General features: G+C 49.7%; 1 protein-coding gene across 4 annotated transcripts in view; it reads left to right on the forward strand.

The window, feature by feature from the left end:
• TBC1D2 (TBC1 domain family member 2) overlaps positions 1 to 22491 on the forward strand; it is a 70299-nt gene that overhangs the window by 45777 nt on the left and 2031 nt on the right. For 3 of the 4 annotated variants that reach the window (XM_060199108.1, XM_060199109.1, XM_060199111.1), the window contains 5 exons: positions 3168 to 3278; positions 8401 to 8588; positions 11024 to 11500; positions 16764 to 16884; positions 21146 to 21331. In XM_060199108.1, coding sequence (XP_060055091.1) covers positions 3168 to 3278; positions 8401 to 8588; positions 11024 to 11500; positions 16764 to 16884; positions 21146 to 21331 — 1083 coding nt within the window. Of the gene's footprint in view, positions 1 to 3167; positions 3279 to 8400; positions 8589 to 11023; positions 11501 to 16763; positions 16885 to 20759; positions 21107 to 21145; positions 21332 to 22491 lie in introns of those variants that run through there. The other variant, XM_060199110.1, reaches the window with a different exon arrangement.

The raw sequence follows: 22491 nt of genomic DNA on the forward strand, positions 1-22491 counted from the left end.
TGTCTGTCTCTGTTTGTATCTTCCATCCTCACGTCACTACTCCTGTGGCTGGTCTTGGAGGTCTTCCTCTCATCTCCTTTCAGTTCTGAGCCTAGAAAGATTCTGCGTAGAGCAGGTGCAAGCCCATCCCCATGGCCACCGATGCTCCAAAGGGTGTTCCCACCTGCCTCCTCTATCCGGACCAGAAGTGGGGTACCCTCTGTGATATGCCCAACAATCATCTTCAGGGCATGGGATGAGGACAGAGGGCCGGGAGCAGAAGGCAGGACCAAGTGGTGGTGTCCCGCTAGGTCCATCACGGACTGACTAGCTTTCACCCACAGCAGTTTCCAGTTCCTGCTGCAGGCTGAGCTGTCAGTCTGGATCTGTCTCTCATCCATGCGGGCTATGTGACCAGCGAGAGCTTCCCTTCTCTACTTGTTTCCTGTCCACAACAGGAGAGTGACAGGAGCTTAAAGCTTGCCCTGCAGCATGGCTGTAATGATGAAGTTGTGGCAAACTGTGTAGCTGTGAGGGAAAATGGCTGGGAAAACAGCAGGAATTCTGCCCTAAGAGGCATTCTCCTCCCCGGCATCCAAGGAGGCTTGTTGCATTCTCCCAAACAGGGGAAGGAACCCACAAACAATGGGAGGGGCTTTCAGCAAGCGGAGGGGATGTGCAGTGGGACAGAGCAGCTCCAGGCAGGAGAACTCATAGAGGGAAGTGACACCTGCATTGCACTTGCCACCAACCGCATGAATGAGCGAGAGAAAGGGGCCAGGCAATGCTCTGGCCTGGAGAGGAAAGGCGCTGAGCTGTCTGTGCGTCATTCGCTTCCATAGTGGCCGTCCAGCAGAGCAAAGAGGGACTTCTCTGCCAGGACTCCCGGGCTTCACTGCCCGTTCCTTGCACGCCCCAGCAACTCCCTCACTCTCTGCTCGGCAGCTTCCCAAGGACAACTCTGTGCTCGAGATCACTGCACCCATTGTCACATAAGGCAAAAGCAGGGTGGATGGCAGTACACCCGCTTGAGCGCACACATGCATGTGTGCAAGGACCCGGCTTCAAGCCCCCCTCACACCTGCAGGGGGAGAAGCCTCATGAGTGGTGAAGTAGTGCTGAAGGTGTCTTTCTCTGTTCCCCTCTACCTCCCCCTCCCCTCTCAAATTCTTTCATTCCTAGCTAACAAGAAAGGTGAAAATCAAATGAACACAGGGTGTGGTCGATTCATTGTGTAGGTACCCAGCCTCAGCAATAACCTTGATGGGAATAAAAAGTTTTTTAAAAAGAGGTGGATTATAATGGAATACTGTTAAATTCACCCAACAGAAGAGCGTCTAGGGAGTCAGGCGGTAGCCGGGTTAAGCGCACGTGGTGCCAAGCACAAAGACCAGCGTAAGGATCCCGGTTTGAGCCCTCGGCTCCCCACCTGCAGGGGAGTCACTTCACAGGAGGTGAAGCAGGTCTGCAGGTGTCTATCTTTCTCTCCCCCTCTCTGTCTTCCCCTCCTCTCTCCATTTCTCTCTGTCCTATCCAATAACTACAACAATAAAACAACAAGGGCAACAAAAGAAAATAAATAAATAAAAATAAAAAAGTCTCCAGGAGCAGTGGATTCGTGGTGCAGGCACCAAGCCCCAGCAATAACCCTGGAGGCAAAAAAAAAAGAAGTGTCTGGACATTAAAACTGATCATCAGGAAGCTTGTATAGTAGCATGGTCTTTACAAAGTGACACAGTAAAAAGATCCCCACCAGATTGTTCAGTGTGACCAAATCTACTTGTTTTTTAAAAATCAAACACTACTTGCAGAAGATCACTCGCTCAGAAGCACGTGTATCTTACCATACAGAAGGCCCGGGGTTCAAGCCCTGGCACCAGATGGGAGCACCAAATCATGGAGGAAGCTCCCTCTCTCTCTCCCCCCCCCTTTTTTTTTTTTGCCTTCAGGGTTATCGCTGGGGCTCTGTCTGCACTACAAATCCACTGCTCCTGGCAGGCATCTTTTTTCCGCTGTTGATGCTGTTGTTTCCGTTATTGTTGTTGGATAAGACTGAGAAATTGAGAGAGGAGAGGAAGACAGAGGGGGCAGAGAAAGACAGATACCTGCAGACCTGTTTCACCACTTATAAAGGGACCATCCCTGCAGGTGGGGAGCCAGGGGCTCGAACCGGGATCCTTGCGCTACCACTCTGTCCCTTCTCTCCCTCTTCTCTTTTCTCTCTCTCTCTCTCTCTGTCTGCCTCTTTCCCTCCCTCCCTCTCCCCTCTAAGTCTTTATTTAAAAATATATATTTTGTTTATTTTATTTTTGAGAGAGAGAGACACCAGAGCACTGCTCAGCTCTGACTTATGGTGGTGCGGGGGACTAGAACCTAGGACTTTGGAGCCCCAGGTATGAAAGTCTTTTTGCATAACCATTATGCTATCTCCCCCACCCTCTTAGTCTTTCAACATTAATCTGGTAATGGTAATATCACAGGAGGCCTTGGAGCAAGCATTAAAAATGAGTGAGTGAGTGAATGACTTAATGAATGAATACGCTTGCCTGTTTGCTATGTTTTGGCCTCTGTGTTTAGTGTTTCGACACATTACTTCACTCATTCTCCCAGCTGCCCATGTAGTATCTGTATTTTCTCCATTTATACTTTACGGATGTGGAGGCAGGGTGTCAGAGAGGGCCCTTGGGGGCTCTCAGCCAGAAAATTAGAGCCAACACTTGATATGTGATCAAACTAGTAAGGGTAGGGTGGGTATTTATTTGACTTATTCAGACTTCCTTTTCTTTTACCATTAGTATTAGAAAATTCTAAAGCAAGGAAATGTTAGGGGGCACACCCTGTTAAGCGTACATATCACCATGTGAAAGGACCAGGGTTCAAACCCCTGCTCCCCACCTGCAGAAGGGACACTTCATGGGCAATGAAGCAGGTCTGCATGTGTCTCTCTATATACCTCTTTATCTCCCCTGCCCTGTCAAATAAAAATAGAAAAAAAAAAAAAATGGAAAAATGAGTGCCAGGACCTGTGGATTTGTAGTGTTGGCACCGAGCCCCGTCTCTAACCCGGGTGGGGAAAAGAGAGAAAAGGAAGGGAGGGAATGTTAGCAGTTCACTGGAGAGTTAAAAAAGGGAAAAAAAGGAGTGCTTCTTTATGGCGTGTGACTAAGTGCTTTCACTTCCTTCCCTAGGATGACATGGAAGCGTACAAAACCCAGAACCGCTTTCTGAACTCCGAGATCCACCAGGTCACGAAAATCTGGAGGAAGGTGGCCGAGAAGGAGAAAACCCTCCTGATGAAGGTGAGAAGCGGGACGCCCCCGGCCAGCTGGCTCCTGGCCGCCTCGCCTCGGTCTCTCCTCTCACCGCCTGTGTTTTCTTTCTCTGGACGACCCTTCGTGAGTAGAGTCACGTCAGATTCTTCTCCAGATTCCCATGGTCTGCCTGTTGAGTCACCTTGTTCAGCAGTGAATAATAAGGCCAATAAACCTGGATCGGGGGAGGCCTCGCAGAGGTAATGCACAGAGGTCTCGGGTTCAAACCCTGGCACCACAAATAAGCAGTGCCGAATGGTGTTCTGATCCAGAAACAGACAGGGAACATGAACCCAGCTTTCTCGATAAGGAGAACTCAGGAGGACTGAGTATAAAGCAAGGAAATGTTAGGGGGCACACCCTGTTAAGCGTATATATCACCATGTGAAAGGACCAGGGTTCAAACCCCTGCTCCCCACGTGCAGGAGAGACACTTCATGAGCAATGAAGCAGGTCTGCATGTCTCTTTCTCTCTCCTTCTTTATCTCCCCTACCCTGTCAAGTAAAAATAGAAAGAAAAAAAAATGGAAAAAGGCAGTGTCTCAGCCTACACAGCAGTTGTACTGGTAGCACCTGTCGTAAACATCCAGAGATGTTGAAGTCCGTTCGTTGTAGGCTTAGAACTTCCAGGGGAACTTGAGGGTGAAAATGGAATTAATTTTCGTTCTTAGCACAGTTGTTCGTAGCCCCCCATCCTCCACCCTGCCCCCTGACCAGTGATTGTGCTCTTAGGAGTCAGGGAGAGCGAAAGGAATCCATCTCCCAAATAGCAGGATCTGTGTTCTAGTCACTGTGGCTTCTCATCACAGAGGAGCAGGGGGCGGGGTGGGCCGCCCTTGTTGAAAGCATTAAGAAGCATCCCATATAAGGGACCCGCTTCAAGACTGTCAGCAGGTTTCTCATGGGGAACTTTGAAGACCAGCAGCAGTGGGCTGATAATGCAGTCAGTCATGTGCCACGAAACAATCTTTTAATGAGTGACATGATCTATGATGAAGGTCCCTCTGTAGAGCATAGGTGTATAGCAGACCATACCATCTGGACGTGTGCAAACACTCTCTGATGTTCACACAGGTACAAATTTTACAAGTAGCAGTTTCTCAGGACACACCCTTATCACTAAACACCATGTGACTGTTTTTAAAATATTTTAAAAGAAAAAAAAAGGCTTTCAACCAGAAAAAAAAAAAAAAAAACTTCAAAAATAAGGGAAAGGGGGCCAGGCAGTAGTGCACCAGGTTAAACGCACCTAGTGTGGAGTGCAGGGATCCGGGTTTTGAGCCCCTAGGCTCCCTACCTGCAGGGGGGTCACTTTGCAAGCTGTGAAGGGTGTCTATCTTTCTCTCCCCCTCTCTGTTTTCTCCTCCTCTTTCAATCTTTATCTGTCCTATCCAACAACAGCAATGGAAAAAAAGATGGCCTCCAGGAGCAGTGGATTCGTACTGCAGGCACCGAGCCCCAGTGATAACCCTGGAGACAAAAAAATAAATAAATAAGGGAACAATAAAGACATTTCCAAACAAACGAAAACTGAGAGAGTTTGTTAGTGCTCAGAATGTCTTACCCCGCGAGAAATATTCAGGGGAGTTCTGCCTGGTGAACTTAAAGAACACTAGGCAGTAACTCAAAAAGGAATAAAGATCTCAGTGAAGGTGAGTACATGGGCACTTATAAAAGCTGAAGTCCGTTTACTGTAAAAGCTGCAATCACGTGTATTGATCCCCACATGATTTAATAGGCTGATACATAAAGTATTTACCCAAATGCTAATACTGCTGTAGCTTTGACTTGTAACTCCAAATTTTATTTTCTATATAATTTAAGAAACTAATACATTTAAGAGAATTATTCATTTATATTTAGGGCATAAAGTTGAAAGATGTAATTTTGGACATCAGCAAAGAACTATGAAAAGGTAGTGTTCTGTGTGTTTAATTAAAGTTAAGCTAATATGAACTCATATTAGAATGTTACAGTTTTAGAATTTTAAATGTTAACCCCATGGAAACCACAAAAAATATAGCTATGGGATCATATATATATATATATATATATGAAATTATCAGAAATGGTAGCATCAACACATGGTGGAGAGGTTGTGGGGACAAAGGAACCCTCCTACACTACTGGTGGGAATGTAAATTGGTCCAACCTCTGGAGAACTCTCAGAAGGTAGATGTGGACCTACCCTATGACCCTGCAGTTCCTCTCCTAGGGATATACCCTGAGCAACCAAGCACAATCATCCAAAAAGATTTGTGTGTACCTATGTTTATAGCAGCACAATTTGTAATAGCCAAAATTTGGAAACAACCCATATGTCCAACAACAGATAAGTGGCTGAGTAAATTGTGGTCTATATATACTACTCAGCTATCAAAAATGATGAATTCACCTTCTCCACCCCATCCTGGATGAAGCTTGAAGAAACTGTTATGTGAGATAAGTTAGAAACAAAAGGATGAGCATGGGATGATCTCATTCATAGACAGAAGTTGAAAAACAAGAGCAGAAGGGAAAACTTTAAGCAGAACTTGGACTGGAGTTGGTGTCTTGCACCAAAGTAAAAGACTCTGGGGTGGGTCCCGGAAGGGGGAGAGTTCAGGTCCTGGAACAGGATGGCAGAGGAGGACCTAGTGGGGGTTGTATTGTTATGTGGAAAACTGGGAAATGTTATGCATGTACAAACTATTGTATTTACTGTTAACTATAAACCATTAATTTCCCCAATAAGGAGATTTTAAAAAGGAAAATAGACATTCAGCATAAACATAAAAGAGGACAATAATGCAGGACGTGAGAGGCAAAAAACAAGAAGACATATAGAAAACAAACAGCACGGGGAGGGAGGACGGGGGGGCAGTAGTGCAGTGGGTTAAGCGCACATGGCGCAAAGCTCAAGAACCGGCATAAGGATCCTGGTTCGAGCCCCCGGCTCCCCACCTACGGGGGCAGGGGCGATCGCTTCACAGGTGGTAAAGCAGGTCTGCAGGTGTCTGTCTTTCTCTCCCCCTCTCTGTCTTTCCCTTCTCTCTCCATTTCTCTCTGACCTATCTAACGACAGCAATAACAACAATAATAAACAACAAGGCAACAAAAAGGAAAAAATAGCCTCTAGGAGCAGTGGATTTGTAGTGTAGGCACCGAGCCCCAGCGATAACCCTGGAAGAAAAAGAAAGAAAGAAAGAAAGAAAGAAAGAAAGAAAGAAAGAAAGAAAGAAAGAAAGAAAGAAAGAAAGAAAGAAAACAGCACTATGACAGGATATGTCCTTATCAGCAATTACTCTAAATGTAAATTAATTAAACTGTCCAATCGAAAGAAACTGACGGAACAGATTAAATAGACTCAGTAAAGGAGGCTCACTTTCTAGGACTGGAGAGACAGCAAAATGCCTGTCCTGCCTGATCTCTGGGTTCCCAGGTTTGGTCCCCGGCACCGCCGTATATCAGAGCTGAGCAGGGCTCTGAGAAAAGGGAGGGGAGGGGAGAGGAGGGAAGGACTCACTCTAGATCCAAGACACAACTAATTTGAAATTAGGAATGAAATAGGAATGAAAAAAGCTCAAGGGTGGCTGTAGGAGTCCCAGACAAAATAACCTTTAAAGAGTGGGTTGCCCGGCCCTCACCAGAGCCCTGCGGCAGACTCCTGCGTCATTCTTATTCCGGTGAAGACGTCAGGCTGCCCTGCCAGCGGCTGAGCCAGGGCGGACTGCAGGCGTGGGAGGACCTGGCCTCTGCCTTCTATCTGCCTTCTTGCTCTGCCTCTCACTTCTGCGTTCTTGTCTTTTATGTTCAGCTGATAGTTTATCCTTAAATGTCTAGTTTCCGCTTTGGTAATGGGAGTGCTTAGCCAGGTGTGCCGCTGTCTGCTCTGATTTCCTTTCTGTACATCCCCATTGCTGTCCAGGTCCACCTCTCCTCCCTCTTCCCTCCCTCCCTCCCTCCCTCCCTTTTTTTTTTAATTGCCACCATGGTTGTTGCTGGGGCTCAGGAGCTGCACAACAAACCCACCACTCCCAGCAGCCGTTTCTCCCTCTCTCCCTTGCTTCCTTCTTTTCCTCCTTTCTCTCTCTCTCTCTCTCTTTCTTTCTTTCTTTTGTTGTTGTCCTTACTGAAGTACTGCTTAGCTCTGGCTTATAATGGTGCAAAAGGGTTGAATCTCGGAGGGTTCAGTTGTGAGAGTCTGTTTGAATAACCTAACGGTTATGCTGACTCCCCCTGCCCAGGACAGAAATAAACTGAAAGGGGACATAGAGGGGGAGAAGGAGATACCTGCAACATTGCTTCACCACTTGTGAAGCTGCCTTCCTGCAGGTGGGGACTAGGCACTAAAACCCGGGTTTTTTTTTTTTTAAAGAAACTTTATTTTATTTATTATTTTGCCTTTTGTTGCCCTTGTTGTCTTTTTATTGTTGTTGTAGTTATTGTTGTTGTTATTGACATCATCATTGTTGGATAGGACAGCGAGAAATGGAGAGAGGAGGGGAAGACAGAGAGGGGGAGAGAAAGACAGACACCTGCAGACCTGCTTCACCACCCGTGAAGCGACTCCCCTGCAGGTGGGGAACCGGAGGCTCGAACCAGGATCCTTCCACCGGTCCTTGCACTTTGCGCCACGTGCGCTTAACCTGCTACGCTACCGCCCAACTCCCTTTTTTTAATTTTTTCCCCTTTTGTTGCCCTTGTTATTTATCGTTGTTGTTGTTATTGTTATTATTGCTGTCGTTATTGGATAGGACAGAGAGAAATCGAGGGAGGAGAGGAAGACAGGGGAGAGAAAGACAGACACCTGCTTCACCGCTTGTGAGGTGACCCCCCTACAGGTGGGGAGTCAGTGGCTTGAACCGGGATCCTTAGGCCGTCCCTTGTGAATCCCGGGTTCTTTCACACGATAATATGTGTACACTATCAGATGCACTGCTGCCTGGGCCCCTCTCCCTTCTGAACCCAGCTCCAGCTGTGGACCCGGGGGTCTGGCGTTCTCTCTCCTGCCTCACAAACTCCTGTGTTAGTGAAGGCTGGTGGTGGAGGCGATTGCTGCAAGAAGGGCCACGTGGCTGCTCAGGCTTCAGCAGGTGACCCGACCACCTCCCTCCCTTCCCTCCCACAGTGTGCCTACCTCCAAGCCAGGAACTGCCAGGTAGAGAGCAAGTACCTGGCCGGGCTGCGGAGGCTGCAGGAGGCCATGGGGCCAGGGGCCGGCGAGTGCTCGGAGCTGCTGAGGCAGCTGGTCCAGGAGGCGCTGCAGTGGGAAGCGGGGGAGGCTGCGGCCGACAGTGTCCAGCTCAGCCCCATCAGGTGAGCCCAGGGCAGGGCTGGGTTGCAGGAGGTGGGGTTCTCCACTGCTGGTTGCTGTTCCTGCTGCCCGGATGCCCCTTACCTCCTCTTCATGTTGTCAGAGGAGAGAGCACGTGGCTGAGAGGAGCCCCAAGCTGGCAGCTAGGGCTGTGCCAGCTCAGAGAAGACGGCTGTTTGCCTGAAGCCCCACAGCAGTGCAGTGGGCAGAGCTCTGCTTTTCACGCTTCCTCAGGCTTCCTCTGAGAGGCGATTTGTTTGTCAGGAAGGGAAGGAGAGGAGATAAGCCAACTCCCCTCTCTGAGCCAACCCCTCACTCAGCACAGTGGACACGGGCAGTCAGACTGAGCAGACAGATGTGGCTGGGGCCATCCTTCCTGGGAGGCTGAGTGACTCTGTGGCAAAAGCCCAGGCTTTGGAGGCAGATGTGGCTGTCTTACAGCACGACCTTGGCAGGTCACTTCACTTCTTCAAGCCTCGTATTCAGCCTCCACAGGGCCCAGCTTCCCAGGCTCATCGGGACTGAGTGAGAAGGCACGGAAGGGCCAGTATGGGGGCAGGCGGTAATGTATCGGATTAAGGAGAAGGGCCAGCACAGGTTGAACAAGTGAGATGCCCTCTGGAGTGGCCCCCATTGCCCACCCCCACTTACCCCCTGGTGCTGTTACTCCCCATCCAGCCTGGGGCTTACCAAATGGGCAGCTCGGGGCTTGGGGGCCTCAGTAAGGAGTCATTTATTTTCCTCTTCAATCTCAGATGAGAGACAGAGAGGACTCTTTTTTTTTCTTTCTCCCTTCCTAATTTAATTACTTTGTCCCTTCCTTCCTAAATTTCTTTCTCTCTCTCTCTCTCTCTCTCCCTTCCTTCCTTCCTTCCTTCCTTTCTTTCTTTCTTCCTTTCTTTCTTTCTTCCTTTCTTTCTTTCTGTCTTTCTCTCTTTCTTTCATTCTGGCCACCAGGGTTATCGTTGGGGCTTAGTGCCTGCATGATGAATCCGCTGTTGCCAGTGGCTGGTTTTGTTTTCTTCTTTATTTGACAGGCTAGAGAGAAACTGAGAGGGGCGAGGGAGAGAGATGCACCTGCAGTACTTGCTCAACTGCTCACAAAGCTTCTCCCCTGCAGGTGGGGAGCAGGAGGTCAAAACCGGGTCCTTGTGCACCTTAACGTGTGCATTTATCCAGGTGCTAGCTAGCTGCTGCCAGGCTAGCCTGAGGGTGTTTCTTCCGGAACACGTGCTCTCTGGGTTGGAGAGAACACGGCCGGAGCCAGCCTAGGCTGCTGCTTACTCAGTGCCGTGGGAGAGGAACCAGGAACTCTTGGCTGAACAGGAACGCAATGCAATGCCTTTATTGATCAGAAAAGAACTGCCTTTATACCTTCCGAAGCAGAAGTGCCAGGCCAGAAAAGGAAATGGGTAGAGGGTGGGGAGAAAAGAGCTTGAAAGTAGCAAGCTTCCATCTAACCAGTGGGGATTAACCAATGCCCTGCAGGCAGGGTGGGTCTCAGACAAAACAATGATTATGGAAATAGACCACACGTTAAGCAATGGAGCGGGGGGGGGGGGGGGGGGGGGGGGGAGCTGGTGTAATGCCGCCCAGCCCTGCCAAGGAGAGGCTTTGATGGAGCTCTCCTGCTGTCCTGTGTGCTGCCCCATGGGGTATCGTGGACTCAGTCCCAAGCCCTCGTGCATGGTAAAGTGTGCACTCTACCGAGTGAGCTGTCTCCTGTTGGTCTGCTTCTAAATTCTGCTTCTAAGACCCCTTCTGTTGCATTGCTTGACGCTGTGGTCTATTTACATAATCACTGTTTTGTTCGCACTGGTTTAATCCCCATTGGTTCCCGCTCTTTTTCCACTCCGCCCCCCTCTCCTAGTCACACCCTGTTTTCCACCGTTTAATCCCCACTCCTTCGCAGGCTTTTTCCTTCTCCCCACACCCTATGCTAGTACATCCTCTTCGGACCTGACACTTCCGCCTCAGGGAGCTATATAAGGACAGGATTGTGATTAGAGACATATAGATTGCACTGCATTCCTCATCAATAAAGACTGAACCGCGTCTCACTCAGCCATGATTCCCTGGTCATCTGTCTCCCACCTGCGAAGCTAGACCAGCAGTCTCCTGGCCCCGAGAGCCCTTTACCTGTGCAGAGATGGATGAACGGGTGTCTCTCCAGCTCTTGCTACATAGCAGGAGCGGCCTAGCCTGTCTATAGTGTTTATAGTGGCAGGTCTTTGGGATGAGTGAGGTGAAGCAGGCGTCCCCCTGCCCAGAGCACAGGTGAGCAGACTAAGACACGGAGAGCTGAAGTAACCTGCCTGTGGCTATATGGCCAAGTGGGGTCAAGGCGGGAACTTACCTGGGCCCCCCCACCACCACCGCGGCCCCCTGTCTGGGAAGGTAGCTCACCTGTGTCACTAACCTGGGCTCTTGATGGCAGTGAATATGACGAGTACGGTTTCCTGACGGTGCCCGACTACGATATGGCGGACCTGAAGCTACTGGCCAAGATCCAGGCCCTGGAGGTGCACTCCCGCAACCTGCTGGACCAGGAGGCCGGTGAGCGGCCCCTGCGGGAGCGCTGGACAGCCCTGGAGGAGCTGAGCCCCTCTGCCGAACTCAAGCAGCTGCTGCGGGCGGGCGTGCCCCCGGAGCAGCGGCCGCGGGTCTGGAGGTGGCTGGTGCGCCACCGTGTCCAGCGCCTGTACTCCCCCGACCGCTACCAGGAGCTGCTGGCCCGGGGCCTGACCTGCGAACACCCCGCCGCCCGCCAGATCGAGCTGGACTTGCACCGCACCTTCCCCAACAACAAGCACTTCACCTGCCCAACCTCCACTTTCCCGGACAAGCTTCGCCGGGTGCTGCTGGCCTTCTCCTGGCAGAACCCCACCATCGGCTACTGTCAGGGCCTGAACAGGTGAGTCCCCACAGGCCAGTCTGCACCTCTCGCTCAGAACCTGGAGGCTTGAGTCCCACGTGCTGCATGAGGGGGACAAGCAGGTGAAAGGACAGGTTCAGGCCCCAGGTGCTAGCTCTGACCCAACAGCAGAAAGCCGGGGCTCCCTTCCAGGACTGTGGGGCTGTGGGGGGTTCTCATAGGTGCCCTCAACTAACCACTGAGATAGAGGTTGTTTAATCGCGGATGTTTCCCGAAGCGAGGCTTTGCTCAGTTCAAGTTCCTATCCGCTTTGCACAATTCACAGAAGCCCTTCTGCTCCTTGTTTCAGAATAGGCAGTTGCGTGGCATTTAACACCGTGAACATTCAGTGTATCCTTACCAACTTGGAATGATTCCCAAAGGTAGATTATTTTTATTCTTTTTTTTTTATTTCCAACCCAAATAGGGTGAAAGTGAGGGTGTGCTTGTACAATTATTAGGATTCAGAGTTAAGCCCCAATAATTATGTTTCTCAGTCCAAGACTTCTTGAACAACATGTTCAGATGTCACGCTACTCTGACTGCCCGAATATGTCCGTTTATAGAAATGCATCCATTCGCAGTGGCGCACCTGTTTAAGCTCACACGTCACAGCACGTAAGGACCCAGGTTCAAGCCCCTGGTCCCCACCCGCAGGGGGAAAACTTCACCAGTGGTGAAGAAGGGCTGCAGGTGTCTCTCTGTCTCTCTCTCTCCCTCTCTGTCTCCCCTTCCTCTCTTGATTTCTCTCTGTCTCTAATAATAAAATAATTTTTTTTAAATGTCAAAGAAATGCACCCATTCATACATGTGTTCATTTCCCAAGCAAAGAAGGCTTTTTGTTTGTTTGAACATGTCAAACTCCATAAGGAACAACAGGAGAAGGATGCTGGAAGTTATAGGATTAGTATGAATAATGTATTTTACCTTTTTATAAATTAATTTATTAACATGAGAGAGAGAGAGAGAGAGGGAGAAGCAGAGCAGCACGCAGGCATATACAATGCCAGACTAAACTTGGGACGTCATGCTCATAATAAGCTCAGCACTCTACCCACTGTGCTACCTCCCAGGCTGCATGGTTTTTATTTTATTTACTTTACTTTAATGAGAAAGAGTAGATACAGAGGGAAAGATACTGCAAGAGAGAGACCAGAGCACTGGGGATTAAACCTGGGAGCCCAGAACCTCTGGCATGAAAGGCTTTGGCAGCACCGTTACACTGTGTCCTCAGCCCGCTGCGTAACCTCTGCACTGAATGCAGAGATCAGGCAGCTACTGAAGCTTAACAGGGACCTCCTGGCTGCCTCATGTAAAGCCTGCAAGGCGGGTACTGGTGCCCCCTTGTCCAGTGAGACCAGATGGGGTGTGAGCAGCTAGGTGCTCCTCCGGGTCTGGTCTGCAGACCTAGTCCTTCCTTTCATCTGTCCTGACCCAGAATGGAAACTCAGAGCAGTCCGGGTGCAGCACAGACTCTTTCTCTGACTAGATGTTCAGACGTGGGGTTAGGCACATCTGGACATGGGAGTCTGGTATGTCTGAAAGGGCAGAACGAGCTTCTGGCAGGTCGCAGCACAGAGCTAAACCTCAGGAAAAGGAAAGAAGCTTCTCCCCATGTCGAGAGAGGCAGCACAGAGGCTGCAGAGGGACATCCAGCAATGACTGAGAACAGAGAGGAGGGAGACACTCACAGGGTATGTCCTCATTCTGAGTGCTGTTTTGTTTTCCCCAATAACTTGGTATTTAGGTGAATATTTATATGATTACTTTAAGCAGACAGTTATATTGTTATTGGCTGTTGTTAAGATTTATAAGAGAGAGAAGGAGGAATCACGCATCACTCTGGCACATACAATACTGGGAGCTGGACTTGAGACTTTATGCTTGAGAGCCCAGCACTGCCACCTCCCTGGCCACAGAAAGTTATTTCTACTGGAACAGCCTGTTAAAATAAGGAGAGTGCAATGTATCCGTTCTTTTTTAAAATTTTATTTATCTGTGTATTTACTTGATAGAGACAGGCAGAAATTGAAAGGGAAGGGGGGAGATAGGGAGAGAGACGGAGACCCCTGCAGCCCTGCTTCACCACTTGTAAAGCTTTCCCTCTGCAGGTGGGGACCAGGGGCTTTGAACGCCGATCCTTGTACACTGTAATGTGCACTCAACCAGATGCACCACCATCTGGCCCCCTCTTTTTTATATAATAGGAAATAATGATGTGCAAGGCAGTTGTCACATGACAACTCTTCTTTTTTTCTTCTTTTACCAGAGCCCTGCTCAGCTCTGGCTAATGGTGGTACGGGGGATTGAACCTGGGACTTTTGAGCCTCAGGCATGAGAGTCTCTTTGCATAACCATTGTGCTGTCTACTCCTACACCCCTCCCACCCGAGTACAATTTCTTATCACCTTGTGATAGGTGCCTGCATACCACTCCCACCACCAACTCAAGTCCCCCATCACCATCATGAACCAATTCCCCAGCACCTTCTCAACCCTCTCCTGTCGCCCCCACTTAGAGTCCTTGCCTCTGTTGTGGTAGATCACACCTGGTCTGAATTTTGCCCTGTGTTTTGTTTTTCCTTTCATTTCTTGTTTTCTGGCCTAGACCCTTCAAACCTACAGATCCCATCTACTTGTCTTGGTGCTGCCATCTAGTGGTGGACATTAGAACTGCATTATAGTATCTCGAGGACAGACCCACTTCCAGGGGTTCCAGGTCAAAACCTAAACCCGTCTGTCTAGAGAGTGGCCGGTGGCGTAATAGCGGCTTAGTGCTCACTTAGAACAAACATTTTAAATCAAAAGCGGAATGGCTTTAAAAGTATTTTTCTCTCCCATTTCACTCCCTCCTTTTGCAGACAGACATACTTGTTGAAAGCCTGAGAAAAGGGGAGTCAGGCGGTAGCGCAGCCGGTTAGTGCACGAAGTGAAAAGCGCAGGGACCAGCAAGGATCCTGGTTTGAGCCCCCGGCTCCCCACCTGCAGGGGAGTCACTTCACAGGTGGTGAAGCAGGTCTGCAGGTGTCTGTCTTTCTCTCCCCCTCTCTGTCTTCCCCTCCTCTCTCCATTTCTCTGTCCTATCTGACAATAACGACATCAATAACTACAACAATAAAACAACAAGGGCAACAAAAGGGAATAGATAAATATTTTTAAAAATTAAAAAAGAAAAGAAAGAAAGAAAAAAAAAAGATTTCCTGATTGGACCAGGAAGATAGCTCACCTGGCTAGCATGCCTGTTTTGCCACACACATGACTGCCACTCGCTGTTCAGGCACCATTATGCCTGTCTAGCTTTGCGGGTGGGAGAGAGAGACGACCAGGGACTCGTGGCTGAGTGGTACGCAGTTCAGTCTTTATTCATGTGGAACACAGCTCAATCTAAGCTATCTCTAATCACAATCCTGTCCTTCTATGTCCTGCGGCGGAAGTATCAGGTCCAAAGAGGATGTACGTAGGATAGGGGGTGGGGAGAAGGAAAAAGCGTTCAAAACAGTGAGGATTAAACCAATGCCCTGGAGGCAGGGTGGTGCTTAGTTAACAGTGGCTATGTAAATAGAATACAGTGTTAAGCAGAAGGGGTCTTAGAAACAGAATTTAGAAGCAGACCAACACATGACCCAGGTGCAAGTCTGATACACACCACACTGGAGGGAGCTTTGGTGCTATGATACCTTTCCTTCCCTCCTTCTGTCTCCGTTTCTGTCTTTCTGAAAAAGTTATCCCAGAGCAGTGAGACCCCAGCAATGAAAATTCAAAAAGATTGGTTTGTTAATGATTGGGGAGGAGAGACCACAGCATCATTGTGACACAGATAATGCCAGAGACTGAACTCAGGACCTCATGCTTGAGAGCTCAGCACTTTATCCACTGCACCACATCCCTGGACGGTGAATTGACGTTTGAAGTACCCTGAGTGCTTGATACCAGTAACCTCGCATCACTGAAAGCTATGCGACCTTAAGCAAGTCACATTTGCTTCCTGGGCTGCCTTCTTCCTGTCTTTACAGGAAGTTTGTCTAGAACAGGAAAACCAATAGGAAGCAGGTATGTGGAGCCCTTGAGAGTTTATGAGGCAGATGCAGTGGGAAAGAGCTTCCAATCCATCAGTTATGTCTGCCATGGGCACAGGTGAGGAAAATGGTGGCCACATCCTCTTATCCCTGAATGAATCGACTTTGGAAGCCCTACCCTCTCTCCTTTTGACCCCAACTTGGATAGGACAGAGCTTCCTGTTTGTCTTCCCATTTACTTAGCTGGGGCTCAGAAGGATTTGTACAAATATTTTCACCAGAGTGGAGAGAAATTTCCTCCTGATCTACTGAGGAGACAGATTTCTTCCTCCTCTGCTTCTTCTCATTATTCTTCTCCTTTTTTCCTTCTCCTCTTCCTCCTCCATCCTTCTCCTCCCTCCTCCTCTTTTTCTTCCTCTTCTCCTTCTCCTTATTAGTCTTTTGAGAGTCAACTTGCTTTAAAAAAAAAAAAAAGTGTACCTCAGAAAGGCTGGAGGTCATGAATCCAAAGTAACAGACCAGAGACTCATAAACAGCCGGTGCAGATACTTGCTAAGATTGCAAAGACCGCGACTGTTCAGAAGACGACTGCACTGTGGTGAGCATTTAATATGTGTTAACTCTTTCATCCTCACAGCAGTCCTGTGACTGTAAGGAGAAGGTGAGAGAGAAGGAGGCCTCCGTCACTTAACTAAGGGCACCCAGCAGAGAAACTGCAGGACTAGAATCACACCTAGGCTACAGCATTCCAGAATCCCTGCTCTGACATGATCCACTTTATTCTAGAAATACCCTGAGTAACCCTCCAAAATGAAAGTTACGTCTGTTTTGGGACAGGGAGGCAGCTAGGTCACCTGGCAGAGGAGCCACTTCACCACACATGAGGTTTGAGCCCCTGAACAGCACCTTCCCGGGAGCACTGTACAAAGGCGAGGTTTCACAAGTGGTGGAGCGGTGCTATGGTTTCTCTCTTTGTCTCTTTCTCCCTCTGTCTTGCACCCTCTATATGGCCTAAAGGGGAAAAAAATGATGATGATAATAAAATAGTGATGATGGGAACATGCAATCACAAAGCACAAGCAAAGTCCTGGCAATAAAAACAAATTGTATCTTCATCTCACCCCAGACAGCAGGAGCACTGACCTGCTTGGGGAGTGGGGTTGGGGAGGGACCAGCAAGCCCCTCTGCCCTAGTCCGCCTGGCTGGGACTTGTGTGGGTCACTACATACCTGCCGCCCCCACCCCCAGGCTTGCGGCCATCTCTCTGCTGGTCCTGGATGAAGAGGAGAGTGCCTTCTGGTGCCTCGTGGCCATCGTGGAGACCATCTTGCCAGCTGACTACTACAGCAAGACACTGACAGCTTCCCAGGTGAGCTGCCAGGGGCGGGGGGGGGGGGGGAGGGTCACGACCCTCAGGTCACACTGCAGGCCAGCAAAAATCCCAGAGAAGTCAGGAGCCTTTCAGGCCTCCATTTCTCCCTCTGCATGATGGGCCAGTAACCCCGCTCGGGGACTGCTGGGTGGTCCCAACAAGCTGAAGGCCAGTAGGAGGGTCAGGGTAATGCCCACGGGATAGATTGCTGTGACCCCAGTGGTGGCATTATGCCCCTGGCAGCAGCCAGTCTCAGGGAGAGAAGATGATCGAGTATCACTGTTGGCCAGTGAGGAATTTCAAAGCAGTCTCCCAGGAAGTGGCATAGTGGGTAGTGTCAGCTCAGTCCTCAGCATGGTAGATGCCAGTTATGTTCTGGTTCTTTATCACTCAGTAGCAAATAAATGAGGTGGATGGGGAGAGACCATAATAGGCACACAAAAACTCTCTCATACCCATTACGCTGGCTCCAAGGTCCCAGTGCTCTGGTAACAAAACAACACAACTCTATATAAGAGTGTACACTGCATTATCCACAGGGACCCAGTTTAAGCTCGGCTCCCCACCTGCAGGGGGAATGTTTCATGAGTGCTAAGCAGGGCTGCAGGAGTCCTATTCTCTTCCTATCTCCCTCTGCCATCTTGATTTCTCTGCCTCTATACAAGAAATAAAATATATTTTTAGTATTTTTAATTATATTTATTGGCTAGAGATAGAAATTGAGAGAGAAAGGGAAGATAGGGAGGGAGACAGAGAGACCCCTGCAGCCCTGTTCCACCACTCGCAAAGCTTTCTGCCTGAAGGTGGGGACCAGGGGCTTGAGCCCAAGTCTTTGCACGTGGTAACATGTCGATTCAACCAAGTGGGACACCACATAGCCCCAAATAAAACATTTTAAAGAAATAAAAGTAAGTAAATATATCTTTTTAGTAGTAGTAATTTAATATTGATTCACAAAATTACAAGATAGCTGGGGTGCAATTCCACAGCATTCCCACCACCAGAGTTCTGTGTCCCATCCCCTCCACTGGAAACTGCAGTGGTTCTCCCAAGGTCACAGATATGGGCTGACTATTATTTCTGTAACTATCTGTGTGTGTGTGTGTGTGTGTGTGTGTGTGTGTGTGTGTACACATATATATGTATATACAGATATGTTTTTCCCATTTTTTTTCTATAGTCCTACCTTCTCCTTTTTAAGTCACACCTACAACTGCTACTACTTCCAAATGTCTTTCCTTTTTTCATCTTCTCTCTCTGGGTCCTGATGAAATTGGGTTTTCTAGTCATCTTCCCCTAACAAAATATATCTTTTTAAAAAAGAATGTCAAGACTGGCAAAAAAAAAAAAAAAGTTTAAACGAGTATGCCTGCTTCCCTGTGCACGTGAAACGAGTATGCCTGCTTCCCTGTGCACGTGAAACGAGTATGCCTGCTTCCCTGTGCACGTGAAACGAGTATGCCTGCTTCCCTGTGCACGTGAAACGAGTATGCCTGCTTCCCTGTGCACGTGAAACGAGTATGCCTGCTTCCCTGTGCACGTGGCCCCAGTTCCAGTCCTGCCCCCACATTAGAAGACACTTCAGTGCTGCGGTGTCTTCTCTTCGTTTCTATCTCTCTCTATCTAGAAAAATCACACCAGACCAGTGTGAAACCCTGATAATGACCACAAAGAAAAAGAATTTCAACACAGGGGGCCAGGTGGTGGCACACCTGGTTGAGTGCACATGTTACAGTGCGCAAGGATCCAGATTTCAGCCCCCGGTCCCCACCTGCAGGGGAAAAGTTTTGCGAGCAGTGAAGCAGGGCTGCAGGTGTCTTTCTGCCTCTCTCCCTCTCTATGTCCCCCACTCCTCTCCATTTCTGGTTGTCTCTATCCAATAAATAAATAAAGATAATTTTAAAAAGAGAGAAAGAAGAAAAATGAGAAGCATGTCAACACTGTGGTCAGGCAGGGTGGATGGTGGAGGAGGTGAAGGCTCCTCACACTGGCTGATTGCTTCCCCTGAGCGCCCCTGCTGCCTCCTCACCACCCTACCTCCCTCTAGCCTCCCAAACACAGGCCTGCACCTGTACAGGCACCTGAGCCTTGCTGCAGAGCCCAGCCCTCAGTGACTCGCTCTGTGGCCTTGGAAAGTGACATCAGTGCTCCCAACCCCGGGCCCCCCACTTTGCACCGTCTACATGGAAGTACCGCTGCTTGCTTGGCTGGCTGAGAGGAGTGAACGAGAAACCACCCCACCCCACACCCCGTCTTGTTTCGCACCCCCAACATCCCATCTCTCTCCTCCCATACTAGGAGCACTCTTCCTGGTTGGGGTGGTCAGGAGACTGTGTTCAGGGGTGAAGCTGAGGGGAGAAGTCAGGACTGGAGGCGAGGACCCTACCCCTAACCCCTAACCCTAACCCCCTAACCCTAACCTCTAACCCAAACCCAGTGTCATCCGCTGGCGGAGGGCAAGTCAGGGAAGGATGGTGTTAGGAAACCTCACTTACCAGTGGGTTAAATGGGGAGTTGCGTTCCCAGAGGACGACAAGGTCCAGAACTCCAGACTCTCTGCTCTGCTTTCAGCCTCGGTCTATACTCTGTGGCTGCATCACCTCCAGCACTGTGGACGTGGTCCCAGCTGCAAGAAGCAGAGGGCAGAGAGAGGAACTAGCTCCCTCTCGGGCTTCCCCAACCCAGCAGGTTCCTCTCACACATCACGAGAACTTCAGCACAGGGCACCTCTAAGGGCAAGGCACCCTGAGAAATGCTTCATGTTTTTTCCAGTTTGACATCTTTGAAATTATGGTGTAGGGTGAGGGAGATAGCATAATGGTTATGCAGATAAAGGTATTGCCTGAGACTCCAAGCTCCCAGGTTCAACTCCCAACACCACCATAAGCCAGAGCTGAGCAGTGCTCTGAGAGAGAGAGAGAGAGAGAGAGAGAGAGAAAGAAAGAAGCAAGGGCACTGTCGCTCTCTCTCTCCAGAAACTTTTAAATGTAAAAAAAAACAATAAAGTAATATAATGAACCTCTATGTATCTACCACCCAAATAAATATTTATTATTTATTATCAATAATCACAACAGAGGAGACCAGTGTCATTTTATTTATATTCCCACACCTCCAGTTGGATGATCTGAAAATTATCAGTGGATCCCAGACACTAGAATCAGTTGATCTGTAAATTCTCTAGCTGGTTTAGTCTCATCTTGAGTCAGTGAGTCCACCCTGGGTTTTGAACTGCACACTTGGCTTCTGCAGCAGACCTGGGGTTCTGAAAGAGGAAGGAAGGCAGGGAGGAAGAGGGGGAGGGAGGGAGGGAGTACCGAGGGTGGGAGGGAGGGAAGCCAGGGTGCTTGCCACAGTTGGCAGGTCAAGCCTGGAAGAGGAGGCAGGTGGAGAGAGAGGACTGAGAAACCAGCAGATTCTGGAGAAGAAGAGCAGCCTTGGGGCCGGCTGGCGGTGCGTCTGGTTGAGCGCACACATTACAACGCGCAAGGAGCCGGGTTCAAGCCCCTGGTCCCCACCTGTAGGGGGAAAGCTTTGCAAGTGGTGAAGCGGTGTTGCAGGTGTCTCTCTGTCTCTCTGCCACTCCCTCCCCTCTCAATTTCTGGCTGTCTCTATCCAACAAGTAAAGATAATTTTTTAAAAAAATCTTTAAAAGAATTTTTAAAAAGAAGAGCAAACTAACACAGACTTGTCATGTAGGTAGAAGGCAGGCAACAAAAATGCTGTGTCTGGGGCCAGTGCTGAGCAGGGCCACTCAGGTCGAGTGGAACGGGGTGGAGCAAGACCTGGCCTTGCAGGCAGCCACTGTTCAGCAGAAAGAGTCCTTTGTGGCCAGCACAGCCCGACAGTATGGCTGCCCCACCTGTCCCCAGGTCTCAGAGGCACTGAGCTTGTGTTAATCTCAACACGGGACTAGAGAAGCAGGCACGATCTCAGCTGGTACACGCCTGAGCCCAGGCTTCACTTGACGTTCAGGGCAGCAAAGAAACCAAAACTCTCTCTGGCCAGCAGTGAAAAGCACACAGTGATGTCAGCACCAGAGCCCCAGGCCGCTCAGCTCCAGAGACCTCGCCTATGCCCACGCCGGAAGCCACGAGCCCTGTCTGCCGTTCCTGTCTCAGGGGCCTGAGCCGTGACTCCTCAGAGCACTCTGCCCCTGAGTGGGACAGGACCCCTGCTGGTGCCTCTGGGACCATGAGTGGACAGAGTGGGTGGGAGGGCTGGGATGGCAGCTGACGGGCCTCTCCCTGGCTTCCAGGTGGACCAGCGGGTGCTCCTGGACCTGCTCGAGGAGAAGCTGCCCCGGCTGATGGCCCACCTGGGGCAGCACCGTGTGGACCTCTCCGTCGTCACCTTCAATTGGTTCCTCGTGGTCTTTGCAGACAGCCTCATCAGCAGCATCCTCCTGCGGGTCTGGGACGCCTTCCTGTATGAGGGCACCAAGGTGTGGCCCTTCATCCCGCTGGACCCCCATTCTGCCCCTGGGGGGTGAGGAGGGCATGCTCACCTGGCAGGGCTGTTGAGAGAATCCCCTGAGAGCAGCACAGGGGAAGCCATGGGGCCCCTTTGAGGACGCTTCCTGAAGCTGGGGTGTGGGGGTCCTTTCTCTGGAGAGCACTGCTGTTCTGTCTTTGGCCCCTCCTGCCTCCAGGGCCTATTTCACTTCCTCCTGTTTAAACTCCAAGTTGGTCTACACCCAGGCTCTGCCCCCTAGTCCCTATGCAGCTGCCTCAATGTACCCAGGGTCTATCACTCCATCTCATCTCTGCTGACAACTCATGGAAAGGCACCATTAAAACACACACATACACACACACACACACACACACACACACACACACACGGGGGTCTGCCGGTAGTGCAGCAGGTTAAATGCATGCGGCACAAAGCACAAAGACCGGTGTAAGGATCTCGGTTCAAGCTACCAGCTCCCCACCTGTAGGGGAGTCTCTTCACAAGTGGTGAAGCAGGTCTGCAGGTGTCTTACCTTTCTCTCTCCCTCTCTGTCTTTCCTTCCTCTCTCCATTTCTCTCTGTCCTATCCAACAACGATGACAACAGGAATAACTACAACAATAAAAAAGGACAACAAAAGAGAATAAATAAACACACACACACACACGGAAAGGCATCATTAAAACACACGGGAGTCAGGCGGTAGCACAGAGGGTTAAGCAAACGTGGTGTGAAGCGCAAGGACCGACGTAAAGATCCCAGTTTGAGCCCCCAGCTCCCCACCTGCAGGGGAGTTGCTTCACAAGTGGTGAAGCAAGTCTGCAGGTGTTTATCTTTCTCTCCCCCTCTCTGTCTTCCCCTCCCTCTCTCCATTTCTCTCTGTCCTATCCAACAACGATGACAACAACAGCAATAATAACAATAAAAAACAAGGGCAACAAAAGAGAAAATAAATATAAAACATTTTTTAAAAATGTAAACACGCACACACACTCTCCTGCAGAGGCCATGCCTCGCCCAGGACCCCAGGACAAGTCAGGCTGGAGCCAGGGCCCAGTCACCGCAGTCCTCCAGTTCCAAGTTGTGCACCCTTTTGGGGTCTGCAGTCACCCCTCACTACATATCTGCTCTCAGTCTTGCCCTCTGAATC

This window comes from Erinaceus europaeus, chromosome 10, assembly GCF_950295315.1.
Source record: "Erinaceus europaeus chromosome 10, mEriEur2.1, whole genome shotgun sequence".
NCBI lineage: Eukaryota > Metazoa > Chordata > Mammalia > Eulipotyphla > Erinaceidae > Erinaceus > Erinaceus europaeus.